General features: G+C 44.7%; 1 protein-coding gene and 2 long non-coding RNA genes across 3 annotated transcripts in view; 2 read left to right on the top strand and 1 right to left on the bottom strand.

Annotated features, from left to right (window-relative positions):
* The first annotated feature begins 1828 nt into the window (after positions 1-1828).
* Positions 1829-2600, top strand: LOC309345815. The gene is made up of 2 exons (XR_014158371.1): positions 1829-1931; positions 2085-2600. It is a non-coding gene; the product is annotated as an uncharacterized lncRNA (long non-coding RNA).
* On the bottom strand, positions 2235-7593 carry ZFP36L1 (ZFP36 ring finger protein like 1). Its single transcript, XM_081869193.1, has 2 exons — positions 7385-7593; positions 2235-4857 (listed from the first exon to the last, which is right to left on the bottom strand). The coding sequence occupies exons 1-2, from the start codon at positions 7439-7441 to the stop codon at positions 3904-3906; spliced, it is 1011 nt and encodes a 336-aa protein (XP_081725319.1). The 5' UTR covers positions 7442-7593; the 3' UTR covers positions 2235-3903.
* A 127-nt stretch (positions 7594-7720) lies between these two features.
* Positions 7721-15450, top strand: part of LOC309345805 — a 35697-nt gene continuing 27967 nt past the window's right edge. Inside the window, exon 1 of the long non-coding RNA XR_014158367.1 lies at positions 7721-8339. This is a non-coding gene — a long non-coding RNA (uncharacterized lncRNA). The remainder of the gene's footprint in view (positions 8340-15450) is intronic.

Raw genomic sequence — 15450 nt, 5'->3', positions numbered from 1 at the left:
TTCCTAAATGCCACCAGGCCACTGTATTGTAGTAACTGTAGAAGTCACAGCTAGCATGTTTCTTCTTGCTATGCAACTCTGCAAAAGTAACCTGATGTCCCTTGACTCAAAGACCCACAAAAGCCTGTTTGCTTCCTGGACGCTTTCCAGTCTTTAGGCGCAATTTAAGCTCAACTTTCTTCAGCTCTGGACATCCATTATCTTTTAATCAGATCTTTACTTTTCAACCTACATTCCATCTTCCAAATCCTTTCACATTAGTCATTCGGGGAGATTCAGACTCTTCAGGCCATCCGCTAATAGCAGCACACATTCTTTGTCCTTTTTAGGTGCTGGGGGGTCTTGTTGTTTCACAGCACCCTTTCTAGCAAGTCCTTCTTTTTCATCATCAGCTGTCTTGGTCATCCTTCTTCTCCTCTGGCCTCTTTGGAGCTGGACCATGACTGGGGAGACTCAACTTCAAATCCTTACTTGACCATGAAACTTCCTGGGTCACTTGCCATTACTCTATCACAAAATTGTCAAGAAGCCATGAACTGCAAGAGGTGAGCTTAAGTCTATGACAGGCATAAGAGTCCTACTGTGCCTCTTAAATTTTTTGACCCTCCCCTAGCCAATATTGGGCAACACTTCTTGCATCTGAAAAAATGAGCTCTGGATAGCTCAGCTGGTTACAGTGTGGTGCTGATAATGCCAAGGTTGCAGGTTCAATTTCCATATGGGACAGCTGCATAGTTCTGCATTGCAGGGACTTGGACTAGATGATCCTTAGGATCCCTTCCGACTCTACAATTCTGATTCTTATGAAAGCCTGTGCAATCTACCTGTGTTGTTTTTTAAGTTGCCACAGTAGTATTTTTTTCTGCAAAGATGGAACATTGCTCCCCACTCTAGAAGTTGTTTTGTTTCCTAGTTGAACCAAAATGTTCATGTATCTAGTGGAGTCAGTGTTAATCCACAATACTGTTATTTTTGCAAGATAATAAAGGCAATTCAGACAAGCAGCATCTTCTTCCAAACCCTACTGTTGAAGGGCTGAGAGTGCAGGAGCACCATGTTTGGTTTGTGTTCCTGTCACTTTTGTTACCCATTAACATTTTTTTGAAGCAGTCCCCACCCCTACCCTGTTCTTTAGCTCTGGATTGTCCCTTTGTTATTGCACGGTGACACTGGGACTACTAAATCCCAGAGGCTTGCAAGACAAATCCAGCAGTTTGGAAGAATGTGTGCGCATGTGTTGCATTAAGAAACCCTTTTTTTCTTGCCTGAGACATTTGAGAAATTGTCACAAGGTGCCGATAAGCTTGGTACTCCTTTTTAGCAAAATGAACAAATAATGGAGTTGTGTTTGTGTAGAGGCAGATGGAGAGAGGTTCTCAGGGGCTCTTGAACATTTGGCACATAAAGGAAGTGTATGAGGGCAATGACATGCTTTCAACAATTCCTGGAAGCTCAAGATAAAGTTCAGATTAGAAGGCAAACCACCCAATGCGTTCACTCTGCTATTTGTTGAACTATTTGGCATTTTGACAATACTTTTCTGTTTTCTTCTGGCCAACACAATATGCTCTCAAAGCAGGAGTTAAACATGTTTGAATCCCTGAAGCAGTATTTATTTAATAACTTACTATATAAAAATAGATAATAGGTAGGCAGCCATGTTGGTCTGCTGTAGTCGAAACAAAATAAAAAAATTCCTTCCAGTAGCACCTTAGAGACCAACTAAGTTTGTTATTGGTATGAGCTTTCGTGTGCATGCACATTTCAGAGGGGGTATCTGAAGAAACGTGCATGCACACAAAAGCTCATACCAATAACAAACTTAGTTGGTCTCTAAGGTGCTACTGGAAAGAATTTTTTTATTTTATATAAAAATAGCCCATCTAAGAAGAGCAGAAGTGCAAGCCAAAGATAAGATGCATAAATATTAGGTAAAGGTAAAGGTAAAGGTACCCCTGCCCGTACGGGCCAGTCGTGTCCGACTCTAGGGTTGTGCACCCATCTCACTTAAGAGGCCGAGGGCCAGCGCTGTCCGGAGACACTTCCGGGTCATGTGGCCAGCGTGACAAACTGCATCTGGCAAGCCCAGCCTAATCACTTATAGATCACAAGGAAAGTCAGGAGTTCTTGTGCAAATTAACTTCTATTCTGGTGCAAGAGGATTTGTCAAGACTGGACCTCGTTCTGAAGAGTTATTGAACTTTTCTGCAAGGAAAACCAATTTCACTATCAAATTCTTGAAAAAACACTTGGGGTTTATTGATTTAAACTGCAAACAGTCGTTACAAAAGATTCTTTAAATAAACTCACACAAAGGAAGAAAGAAAAAAGGCAATGTAGTGAACAGTAATGGGAAAAATTACATTCAATGTGTTCTTTGTGCCAGTAAAGTTTACCTTAAATGAGGAAACACTCCATTCTTGGAACACAGAAATGCAAAGACAAACTGCATTTGGAATGTCTTTTGATAGGCACTTGAAACCAGAGGGTAGACTTTGTTTTCCTTTAAGTACTTACAAAAAAGGAAGCAAGCAAGTCTTCCATTTTATCGTCTCACAGCACAGCTTGTGCGTATACATTCTTGAGGCCAGAAGTGAAATCGTGACCCTACTGAAGTCACTGACGAAGCCTTCAATGACAGCAATGTGGTCAGAATTTCATCCCATCCAGGAAAGGCCTTGTTGGGGCATAGAGGCAAAGAAGCACATTAAACTCAATTTGCAGTCTGACACAAAAAGGGGAACGATCTAAAATAAATAATCCAAACACAGCTGTTGCATTTTTTTTAAATTAATTTTTCATTTTTTAAAAATAAAATAACCAAAAAAGTGTAAAGTTACAAAAAATGTCATTGTAGTATAATATATTAAACTGTGGGGAAGGGGGAAAGAAAAAGACTTCACAATCTTAAGATTAATATGGAAGATCATAATTTAAACATAAAAGAATATATTCTATGAATTCATCCAGATAAATATGAACAAAATTAACAAAAAAGCATAGGTTTCAGCAATAAATACGTTTTGATAAGTTAAATAAGCTTTATATTGTTGTGCAGTGACAAGCAAAATTTGCTCTCCAATTTCTGAAAAGTTATACAAAATTAAAAACCCAGGAAAATAAAAATAAAAAGCTTGGCGTGAGTGCTCTATGGATAGGTCTATTGTAATCTAGAGCAAAACCATTAAAGCTATGACTACTGGAACTTTGTTTACACAGAACTTGCATGTGTGGAATGAACACCGTTAGAAACCCCCCCCCCCATTTTTTTTGTTTCGCTTTTGAAGGTGTCACATGTACACACGGGGAACTTGTAGCACCAAAAGCAAGTCTTTCATTGTCCATCTGGCTTCCCTCTCCAGTCACCAAGTCCCATGCATGTGACAGCTACTGTCCATTCTCAGCTGTTCTTCTGGCTGACCTGAGTAGATTCAGGCAAGGTTAGTCTTTAAAAGGTGGTAAGGGTTGGATGTTAACAGGCGTCCACATGCCATATGTCTACAAAACACTGGCTAGAGAAAGGGGGCGGGGAAAGGAAGAAGATTCTGCAACATGGCCAGTGATAGGAGCTGCTGGTTCCGGATATTCCCTGCACATCTGGAAATGCACAGAGCTCTGTGGAGGCTGCTGGTGCCCTCTGCAGCTGGAGAGGTAATATAGTCACAGTGAACATGTTAAAAAAAGGCACTACATTTGTAAACGATTATCACTTTTTGCTGTAATTTTGGCACTTGTGGTTTCAGCCAGTGAGTGGACTTTAGGCAAGTGGACTATCTTTGCATTAACATCTAACCCAGAGATGTTAAGAAGATTTGGGGGTGGGGGCTGAGGTGGGAAGGAGAGAGATTACAAGCTTAAAATTGTAAGAAGAGAGGCTAGAAGAGGCCGAGAGGCAACACCAGGTTACTCGTCAGAGATGGAGAGTCTGCTGAAGATGGGGAGGCGTCTCGAGGTGTCCAGGATGGGCGAGTCAGAGCCGCTGTGGCTGCTGCTTGAGCTGCTCAGGTAGCCTTCCTGGTCGGAGAGAGAGTCCTGAGGACTTGGAGGCGAGTCAAACATGTTGGGGGACTCCGACATGGGTCTGAGGAGAAAAGCAGTGGGCGAACCATCACCAGGCATCTGCACCCCCATGCTGGGAGCAAAGAGATTGGTCAGCTCCTGGCTGGAGAAGGTGAAGGGGTTGCTGGCACAGTCAGGCAGAGTAGGAGAGCCCAGGAGGTCGTCAGCACTCATGATGGGCGGAGGGGTTATGGAAGTAGGGCTGTCCAGCAGCCCGTTGGCAGCAATGGCACTTGGGAAGCCTGCAAAGCTGAAGCTGTGCTGGAGGCGGGGTCTGTCGGCCATGGCAGGATCTCGGCCGCTGGCTACAGCACGGCGCTCCTCAGCGTTGTGGATGAAATGGCAGCGAGGCCCGTAAGGGCAGAAGCCAATGGTGTGGAAAGTGCGGCAGAGCTCCGTCTTGTATTTGGGGTGGCGGGTCAGGCTTCGCAGCTCGTGGATGCCATGGGCGAACTGGCACTTGTCTCCGTATTTGCAGGCCCCGTTCTCCTCGAAGGGGCGGCATAGCTCTGTCTTGTAGCGACTCGAGTTGACTTGTCCGCCAGGCTGCTTCTGCTGCAGTAAGCGCTCGCCACCTTCAGAGAAGGAGCGGTCCCGAAAGCGATTCTCCCTGGGCCCGAGAGTTGGGGCTGGCTCCCCCTTGAGGCTGCTGAGAAGATGGGCTTGGTGGAACTTGGAGTTGGGCAAGGTGACCGAGTGCCTCCTGGGGAAACCCCCGCCAGCTGGGGTTCCCACTGCCTTTCTGTCCAAGAGACACCCTCCGACACCAGAAGGGCTGTAGTTCAGCATCTTGTTACTCTATAGCAGGGGGAAAAGGAGAGGCCAGTCAACAACCCAACTTCCTCAAGAACCTTTCAGCAAGATGCAGCCTAAAACCTGGCATCTATACCTCCCTCCCAGTTTCCTTATGTGCATAATAGGCTCTCCCAAAGCCCCCAGACTCTGTTCTGCGCCACAGGTTGGGTCAAGGAAAATGAAAGGCACAATCTAAAAGATGAGCCTCTTTCTATCAGGGAACAGCTATACAGTATGTCAAAATACTTCCAAAGCGGCACAGTAAACAATGCTGCTATACAACAGCTTTTGCTTCAGGTTCATTTGTTCCATCCAAGCATAATGCCACAATGAAATACATGTTGTTTCATTGCCCTAGGCAAAGGCCTATCCAACTATTCCTTAAGCAGCCACATCCCCCAAGCATGCTCCTTTCCGAGCTAGGCATGGATTCAATACTTCCACTATGCAATTTATGCCTTAAAGGCCTAACCTAGTTACTCCCAAATTTCTGAGCACATTCTTCAACCCCTGTTTCCATGCCCCTTCCAGTAAGAAAGGATGGAGGAGGAGGAGGGAGAGAAGTGAATACAGGCAAACAAATAATAATAATAATAATAATAATAATAATAATAATAATAATAATAATAATAATATTGCTATATACAACAGATCGCACTCTGGAGTAAAAAAAAAAATCTGTGGTGGGGGAAGTGTGTAAGACTCAAGCTGAAAAGAGGCGTGAGACTTTGGGAAACATGCTAGCTACTAATCTAAATTAATCCCATCCCTCTTGCTCCACCTCCTGCACAGGAATTGCATTTCATGTGATCCATGGCAAAATTCACCCATAACCGCAAGAGGATTCCTTTGCAATTAGCCATTTGGCAGCAAAGAAGAGTCTGCAGCTTCAGTTTTAAACTGCTTGAAAGCATCAAGGAAGGAGACATGCTTGGTAAAAGGCAAGACTCGGGACTTGGTCCGGTTTATGTTTACTCTATGAGACTTTTTTTAAAAAGTCATTGTTGTGTATCCATATTCAACACACTTAATGGTAAGTGGAAAACCAACACCTAGGTTTGCTCCGTTTTGGAAGTTATGAGGGGCCCATGAAAAAGCACAATCAGCTGTGCAACTTCAGAATTTAAACTACTAGTTCCAATGTGACATTGTTCTCAAAGAAGTAGTGCTTTGCAACCTAGTTATAGTTGTTAACTTTCCCACAACACTGATCTCACCCACCAGCAAGTTCTCCTCCAACTTGGTTATAAACGTAGGAGAAATGCATACAGGCAAAGACTTCGGCTATGCAAAGATAAGGCCGCTTGAAAGAGAAAAACGCAGCCGCGTGAGTGGAATGAGAGATAAGCCTGGTAAACTGCTGGCTGTAAGAAGCAGCAAACTGCAGAACTAGAGGCGGGAAGGGCCGGTGACTTGCCTGCAAACGTTCTTTTGCAAAAGCCCCAGTTCCACATCTCCATCCAGTCGCGCGCGCACACACACCCGATTTTCTCCTTTCCAACCAGGGAGAAGCCAGTAGACGTGAAAAACAGCAACAGATCCCACTTGCGGGGGAAAGTGTCCACAGCCATCTTTCCCCACCCGAGTAAGCAATTAGACGTGCGGCTGAGCAAGTCATTGCAAGCAAGAAACTTTCCAAGACACGCGTTAAGAGTTCCAGTGAACTCCGGAGGTTGGTTTTGCTATCTGAAATGCAATAGGGACCTTCGGCTCCCTATGCACAAGTTGGTAAAATTTCACATTCCACAACATGAGCAAAAGTCTAAACTGAACCACGGCACGCCTTAGTTCAAAGTACTGCACAGAATCTAGGATGAAGGGCAACTCCCACAAGAAAAGGGGCTGCCGTCTTAAACACACTTTCTGATTCACGAAAATAAGAGGGCCAGTCACTTCTGCACACGTTAAAAACAAGCTTTCATACATTTGAATGGCTTTCAATCTTCTATAAGGACCAGCCGTTGTAAACTTGAGCCAAAAAGCAGGAGGGCAAACTGCATGGCAACCATTTCGGAATGCAATCCCAGCAAGTCACTGAAAACATCTAACAAGTTTCTTCGAGAAGGCACCCAAATTTGAAACTCTTGAAAAAACGGAAGAAAAGCCAAAGAGTCCAACAAAGTCAAAAACACGGGAAGCGAAGGCAGCTAGTTTGTGACAGCACCCTAAACAGCATTTTACTAGATTTGGCGCAATAACCTACCTTAACTTCTTCCTAGGCAAATCTCCCTAACAAAGCAATCTAAAGTATGCCTACTTAGAAGTAAGCCCAATTAAGTTTAATGAAGCTTACCCCGAGGTAAGCGTGCTCAGAATTGCAGCCTAAATAACTCGTCAAGGCTCCAGACCAACTCCCAAACAAAACTTTGCGTTGCTTAAAAACACGCAACACCCAGCAAAACTTTAGGCTCCTAAAACGCTGAATATTGGACCAAAAACGGGACGGGACGGGACGGGGGCTGGTGACAGATGCAGAGTGAGAGACCATTCCCTTGAGAAGTTTTAAGAGATAATAGGGGCTACAACTTACTTTGCATAAAACTTCACTCAGCTCGAAGATGGTTGGAGACACGAGGGCTGTAGACATCTTCAGCTACCAAAAGGAGGGGCGAAGACGTGGAATAAGTATATTAGAATAGAAAAATAAAATGAATCACAGTGTTGTAAGGCACAGCCTCCAGTTTCCCTGGGTACTCCTCTAGCCCCCTCCAGCTCCAGCAATTCTCCCTTCTCTCTCCTTCCAGAAGAGTTTTGCGTAAAGCTCAATTTATAAAGTTTCAGACCTTACCCCGTGGGAGGAGCTCCAAATTCATTTAAATAAGGAAGAAGGCGGAGGGAAGATGACTGACGTAGAGTCTGAATCACCCATGCGGTCAAACCTATAAAAACTTTCAAGGAGGGCGAAAAACTTTCAAGAAGGGCGAAAAGGGGGAGGAGGGTCTTTTTAAAGACGATCTCTGTTATTTTTAAAAGGGGGGATTTTTTTTAGAAGTACAGTGTTTGTGCAAGTTACCTCTAATTAGAAAACGGGGGGAGGACTCGATAAGACTCTTTTGTCAGGACTTGAATGCAACATGTGACGCTATTCACTTCAACCACTCCGCTCTGCCCTCCCTTCTCCTTCCTTAAAGGCGGGATCAAACTGTTTCCTTGCAAAATTTCCTTGCTCTCAGCCCCGTTTCTTTTTGTCTTTCTTTGAAGCAGCTTTCTGGGGCGCTGTTACAGTGCCCGTCTTCGCTATTTCATTTCCTCCATTCCTCCATGTTGTTTAGAGGGAAGCAAAAGCAAAAACTTGGGAGTCAACTTTAGACTTTCTTTTCACACCGAGCGCGCACAAGTAAAGGGAAGTATATTTGATGTCTCGGGCAGTTAAAACCTTATGACTACGTTACTCGGAAGGAAATCCGAGTGAATTGGAGTTGGGCTCACTTGTATGTGAGCTGAGTAGGGCAAGGCTGTGTGATCTGAGGCACATTTACTTGGAAGTAAGTTCTGTTAAAATAAAAAAAAAAAGGATTGCCTTCTGCGTAAGCGTCCGTAAGCCTGGTGTCTAAAACTAAGAACTTGCAAAAGTTCTTCCTCGCGGAGAATGAATTTAAAACTAAAGCATCAGTAAGGGACAGGGAGTGCGCGCCCTACTTCTTTTTACAACACTGGATTTAGAATAGTGAATTAGTGGTATTTGCTCAGCTCAGAGATTTCTGTTCGACAGAAACCTCGGTTTTGTTCTTTTTACAGACCCCATTGCGGTAGTTTTCAGCTACTGATTTTGATCCCAACACTGGCGAATTGTTTCTGCAAGGGCGACCGGCTTTTTAGAAAGGTCTTATAAAAGGCTCTTTCTCTGTCTTGCACGCTTGAGAAACTACAAATTGGGGGAGGGGATGTTTTGAACGACGGGCTTTCTACAGTGGTACCGCTTTCATCTTTCTCCTTTGTTCCCGCCCCCATTTCTTTTAATTATTTAGCAGATGGTGCCCTCCGTTTTTTTCTTTTGGCGGGATTCCGCTTAGGAAAAAAGACACATGCATTGGAACGTGACTCTCAGCCGAACTCTACGATTTGCATCTGGGAAGGAAAGGCGATTAGAGTTTAAATCAGTTCTCTCGCTGCCCTTAAGTTGTGGAACAGAAGGTTAGAGTGAAGTGGAAATACCACTATTTCCTCCCCCCCCCTTCCTATTTCCATGTGCTCATGTTACGGCAAAGGGTCACCCACACAAGCCCTCAGATGTTTATGGCACCACAGTTCAAAATGCAGGGGCTGTTATGAAAGAGCGCGCCTCCAGCGCATTTTCCACTGCGGCGCAACGAGGCCACTTGCTCGGAGCGAGACTTTGCTGATCTCTCTCCCCCGTTTTCCTTCCTCTTTTCTCCCCCCAACCTCCCCGGGAACATTTGAAGCTCCTTTTAGATTGTATGGGCTGTAGCTGCCATTTCCAACTCGGAAGAGCCTTCCAGTTTGGGCAGGCTCGCAGCTGCCTGCTTTGATTGAAATTGATTGCCTCCATTTTTAACAGCGCCCTGCTGCTGCTGCTGCTGCCGCCGCCTCCGCCGCCTTTGCATTTTTACAAGCTGAGTCGCTTCGTGTTGACTCGCAGTCCCTCCCTCCCTCCCTGGGTTACTCCTTTTTTCCGTTTTGTGGAAAACTGGCAAGACTCCGCTGTAGGAAATAACCCGCGCTCGCTCTCACATAAATAACTCGAAACGTGTTACTAGTTAGCAAGAGGATGTTTGCTCATTTTGGCGTTTGCGCGCTGCCCCGCTTCTCCCAAGGGAAACGGGGCTCTTTCCGAAACTTTCCCTCCCTCCCAATAACACCCAGTTGCCAGATGACAAGGGAACGAGGCGGGAAGGAGGCAGAAACTGTGGGGGTGGCGTGAACAATGGCCATTGCTGCAGGGCCACCCCCTTTCACCCCCGCGCTTTAGGCCTTTTGTCCGGGAAATCTCGCAAGCGATGGAAACTGCTCGAATGGGGAGGGAAGGAGGCGAGCCGAGAAGGACGCGGAAGTGGCTCCTCCCTTTTGGGGAGCGCAATGGCAAGCTCCTCCTCGCCCGGGCCGCCTCCGGAAGTGCGGAGAGGCCCGAGAGGCGGAAGGAGCTTACCACGTGTGGCGCGGAAAGCCCGAAAAGAAGCAGCCGTTCCGCTCCTGCAGCTAGAATGTGAAGCCGACGTGTTCATAGAATCATACAGTTGGAAAGGGAGCCCGAAGGGACATCTAGTCCAACCCAGGAAACTCAACTAAAGAATGCATGACAAATGGCCACTCAACTCTGTTTTACAAACTTGCGCTCAAACCTTAAACAATTAAAAAGTTTACTCAGAAGTAAATCGAAATGAATGCTACGGATTTTCATTGTGAGTTAGCTCTGGCTTGCAAAATGTGCTAAACTTCCAAGATGCCTCAGCTGTGGTAATGGTACAGATTTGAAATTAAGCAAATCGGGATTCCAACAAATGTGCCTTGGTCAAATTCTACACACCGCCACCCCTTCCTGCCTCCTCAGTTTATTTTTGCAATTGTTTGTGGTCCCTCACAAGGCTCTTCCTTGGATGCTTCATATTTTCTTGTGACCCCCCAAGTATTGGGGGATGGGCTCCCATACTCATAGCTTGGCTAAATTAATGCTGTATAATCACAATACAGCGGTACTTTGGTACTCAGAATGGCTTGGCTCTGGAACAAATCGGCCCCCGAACGCAGCAAGCCCCGAATTAAGTGTTCTGGTTTGCAAACATTTTTCAGAAGCCAAGCATCCTATGCAGCTTCCATGGCTTCTGATTTAGTGCAGGAAGCTCCTGCAACCACTTGGAAGCCGTGTCTTGGTTTTCAAAGGGTTTTGGGAGTCAAACGGACTCCTGGAACAGATTAAGTTCGAAGGAACATAGATGCTACTGTTTATACGTAAACCACAGATGGAGAAACTCTGGCCCTCTAGATGTTGGATTACAACTCCCATCAGCCCTGATCATTGAACATGTTGGCTGGGGCTGATGGGAGTTGTAGTCTAACAGCATCTAGCAGGCCACTGGTTAGCCATCTGACATAAATAGTTACTTATGTGAACACAGCTGGAGGACACACTCGGCCTTGCATGTTTCTGAAGTTTGCTCACAATCTCCTTCCACCTGCACTACAACCATAGTGGCATTTGGTCGGTCACACTGAGAACAAGATACTGGGCTAGATGGGCCATTGGCCTGACCCAGCAGGCTCCTCTTATGTTCTTATGCCAACTCATGTGAACTGGCATTGGCACGGCACTGCTTACAAGTGTAGACAGCCAACATGAGTCACCCTTTATATATGTATATTCATTGTCGCCTGTGCTACTTCGGAAACGGCTTGAAACTCATCTTCCCTTTCCCTTAACCTCGCTGATCAGCCAAAGATAACCAAAATATGAGAGAGAGAGCAAAGTATGTGAGCAACGCACGTTTCCTGTATTTAAAGAGACAACCAATTTTCTTCTTTTTTTTAAAAAAAAAGCTGTATTCTGTTGCTGAAAGTGAGAGTAAATGGAACAACTGGAGCAGGTTCTCTTCTGCCATTGTTTTGTGGCTCTGTGCCCCATGCTTGTTCCTTGGGCTCAGAACCTTTTTAATATATATAAGCTATTTTATTCATTAGTTTAGAGCTATCATTGCAGGGACTTTCCAACAGTTGCTAAATTCAAAGGAGGAAGCTGGAACAGATAATTACTTCACCACTAAAATGATTTGAGCCAGGGTTTTTATTGGCCTATCTCTGCCTGTCAAGATCAGTTTAGAATAAGAGGGCAGGGCAACAAAAAAAGGCAAAGCTGCTTGCTGGCAAAGCTCCCAGAGCCTTGCATCTGGGATGTTTCAGGTTCTTTGCCTTAGGTCTCCAATTAAATGATATATAGTGGTACCTCGGGTTAAGAACTTAATTCGTTCTGGAGGTCCATTCTTAACCTGAAACTGTTCTTAACCTGAGGTACAATTTTAGCTAATGGGGCCTCCCGCCGCCACCGCGCGATTTCTATTCTCATCCTGAAGCAAGGTTCTTAACCCAAGGTACTATTTATGGGTTAGCAGAGTCTGTAACCTAAAGTGTCTGTAACCCGAGGTACCACTGTAAAGTAGCAGAAGATTTGAAAAGGCCTCTGCCTGGACTCTGAGGAGATAATAAACTAGATGGACAGATTACCTGACCAGGTATAATGTGGCTACCGGTAACTAAATCTCACCAAAATGGATCTTGTGTGTATACACAAGAATGACGAACCAGTCACATTCAGTCAAATTATATTTACTATTTTAAAAACATTTTGTATGATTTGCTGCAATGATTTCCCAGGGATACATTTGTAGTCCCACAAGGCTTTGTGTTTAGGTACTAGCAGGCTGATCTGACCAGGCATATCTTAATGGAACAGGAATAAAACATGAGAGCACAACATGTCACCAAAAGGGATATCCACAGTCAGGATAGTGTGTGTGTGTGTGTGTGTGTGTGTGTGTGTAACCACTGGAGGGGGAGAAACTGGCCTGGGACCACAGTCCACTGTTTTCCCAATTAAAATCAACACTCCCAGCTGCTGTTTACCCCACAGGTGGAAACATGTGGATACCTTAGTTTTATGCATCACATGGGCCCAGCATAATGGCTTTTAATGTATTCTATGTCACAATAGAACTTGTAGGGCTTTTCCAGACCACCTGTTTATTGAGCATTCACCCTGATTTGTTTCCAGGGAGGTTACATGACATGGGGCTCGTCTACACATCTGCTTGTCCCACTGCATTCCCCTGGAAAAGCCCACTGTTTACTGCTGAATCGAAAAAAATGTCAAGCAGTTTTTCTGCAGATTGACGTTTGTTCTGATTCAGTGGTAAACAGCAGGTATTCCCAAAAGCAGTTGAACGAATAAAAAACCGCTTGGACCCATGCCTTGAAAGTATGGGACAAGTGGAAAACCTCTTGGACCCGTGCTTTCTAGGCAGGGGACAAGAGGATGTGTGGACAAATCTTTTGTGTCAAGGAAACGTTATCCCACACTTTCCAGTGCATTCCCTCTTCACTTTCCTTATTGCAAAAAAATTGATTTTTGTGGCAAGTGGGTTTATTTTGGAAGACCTCCCAACCAACTACAGTTGCACAACCTGAATTTCCCAGTATGCAACTGAATCCCACTGTTGATTTAAAATAGCAACGGTCTGGAAGTCCCCTCTTGTTTCCTTTTTGTTTTTCAGGGTTAGGTAAATATTGCTTCATTTATCCCTAGCCAATCAGGTTCCCTCTTTTTTCCATGCCACTGCCCATTATCTTTGTAAGATGGCCAATCGCCTTCAAAAGAGTATGTGCCCTAAAGAAAAACAAACATTGCCTCTTATGTTAGCTGTACTTCCGTTGCGTCACACCAGTATGAATTTACCAGCATGAGTCAAACTGGAACTCATTACTTTTTTACATGCACTGTTAGGTAAAGCTAGCAGATGTGAAAAAAAGTATTGAAGGAGGAGGGCCGTGGAGGAAAGATTATTGGCAGCTTAGTGTGCAAACATTTATAGGAGGGAGTGTGTACCTGTACATATTGTTAGCAGGAAGCCTGAGTGGGCAATACCATTACTTTGCAAGAATCCTTAGACAGCACGAGACAAGCATTATGAGCTGTAATCTCTTGACTTTATACCTATGAGTAATACAAGAGTAACGAGAACGAGATAAGATTACATAACTTCATAACAAGTTGTTATGAGCCAGCTGCTTATAAGGGGGTCAAACAGTTTCTCAGAAGCTGTAAGGCCCTAGCTCAGGCATAGGCAAACTCGGCTCTCCAGATGTTTTTGGGACTACAACTCCCACCATCCCTAGCTAACAGGACCAGTGGCCAGGGATGATGGGAATTGTAGTCTCAAAAACATCTGGAGGGCCGAGTTTGCTTATGCCTGCCCTAGCTCATATACTTTTATTTAATTATTTTCTATATTGCTTCTCAGGAATGAAATTCTCCCCAAGATGGTTGACATAAAGCACAGCAATAAAATAAATATATAACATTTTAAAACAGTCCCAAATTACTCAACCTAGCAATCCGACAGCATAGTACTGTACAGTCACCAAAAACCAGGTCACACAAAAAAATAGATCCCCTTCTCCAGACCAGGCCATACAACCATATTCCATAATGTAGGTTGGGGTAACAGAGCGACTTAGCACAGGGAGCATGAAACTCCTTGTTCTAATCTCGCCTAAGTTGTGAATTCATAAGGCAGCTTTAGGCAAGCCACAGTTCCTTCAATCTCAGCACCCACCCCTCCATAAAATGTGAACACTTACACTGGCTTCTCTTACAGGGTTGTTGTAATGATTATAAAGATGTTTGTCCCAATCTAACAGGAAGCAAAAGGTTTACAAATAAGCGGTGCATGAAGATTTCCTGGACATGAAAGTACTTGGGCAATGCATATGAAGCCCCTGTTGCATTGTCATCAGTAGCATCATTCATTCTAGGAAAGAGGGAAGTGAATCTGATTGACTGCTTGTACCTCAAACAGATAGCTGATCTCCTTAGCCTGGGAGAAATCATAGAATCATAGAGTTGGAAGAGACCACAAGGGCCATCGAGTCCAACCCCCTGCCAAGCAGGAAACACCATCAGAGCACTCCTGACATATGGTTGTCAAGCCTCTGCTTAAAGACATCCAAAGAAGGAGACTCCACCACACTCCTTGGCAGCAAATTCCACTGTCAAACAGCTCTTACTGTCAGGAAGTTCTTCCTAATGTTTAGGTGGAATCTTTTTTCTTGTAGTTTGGAACCATTGCTCCGTGTCCGCTTCTCTGGAGCAGCAGAAAACAACCTTTCTCCCTCCTCTATGTGACATCCTTTTATATATTTGAACATGGCTATCATATCACCCCTTAACCTCCTCTTCTCCAGGCTAAACATGCCCAGCTCCCTTAGCTGTTCCTCATAAGGCATCGTTTCCAGGCCTTTGACCATTTTGGTTGCCCTCCTCTGGACATGTTCCAGTTTGTCAGTGTCCTTCTTGAACTGTGGTGTCCAGAACTGGACACAGTACTCCAGGTGAGGTCTGACCAGAGCAGAATACAGTGGCACTATTACTTCCCTTGATCTAGATGCAATACTCCTATTGATGCAGCCCAGAATTGCATTGGCTTTTTTAGCTGCCGCGTCACACTGTTGGCTCATGTCAAGTTTGTGGTCAACCAAAACTCCTAGATCCTTTTCACATGTACTGCTCTCAAGCCAGGTGTCACCCATCTTGTATTTGTGCCTCTCATTTTTTTGCCCAAGTGCAATACTTTACATTTCTCCCTATTAAAATTCATCTTGTTTGTTTTGGCCCAGTTCTCTAATCTGTCAAGGTTGTTTTGAAGTGTGATCCTGTCCTCTGGGGTGTTAGCCACCCCTCCCAGTTTGGTGTCATCTGCAAATTTAATCAGGATGCCCTTGAGTCCATCATCCAAGTCGTTGATAAAGATGTTGAATAAGACCGGGCCCAAGACAGAACCCTGTGGCACCCCACTAGTCACTCTTCTCCAGGATGAAGAGGAACCATTGATGAGCACCCTTTGGGTTCGGTCAGTCAGCCAGTTACAAATC

The sequence above is a fragment of the Podarcis erhardii genome (genome assembly GCF_964252035.2).
Source record: "Podarcis erhardii genome assembly, chromosome: 1".
In the NCBI taxonomy this organism is placed as follows: Eukaryota; Metazoa; Chordata; class Lepidosauria; order Squamata; family Lacertidae; genus Podarcis; species Podarcis erhardii.
The sequence above is the reverse complement of the archived record's forward strand: the minus strand, read 5'-3'. Positions and strand labels throughout refer to the sequence as shown.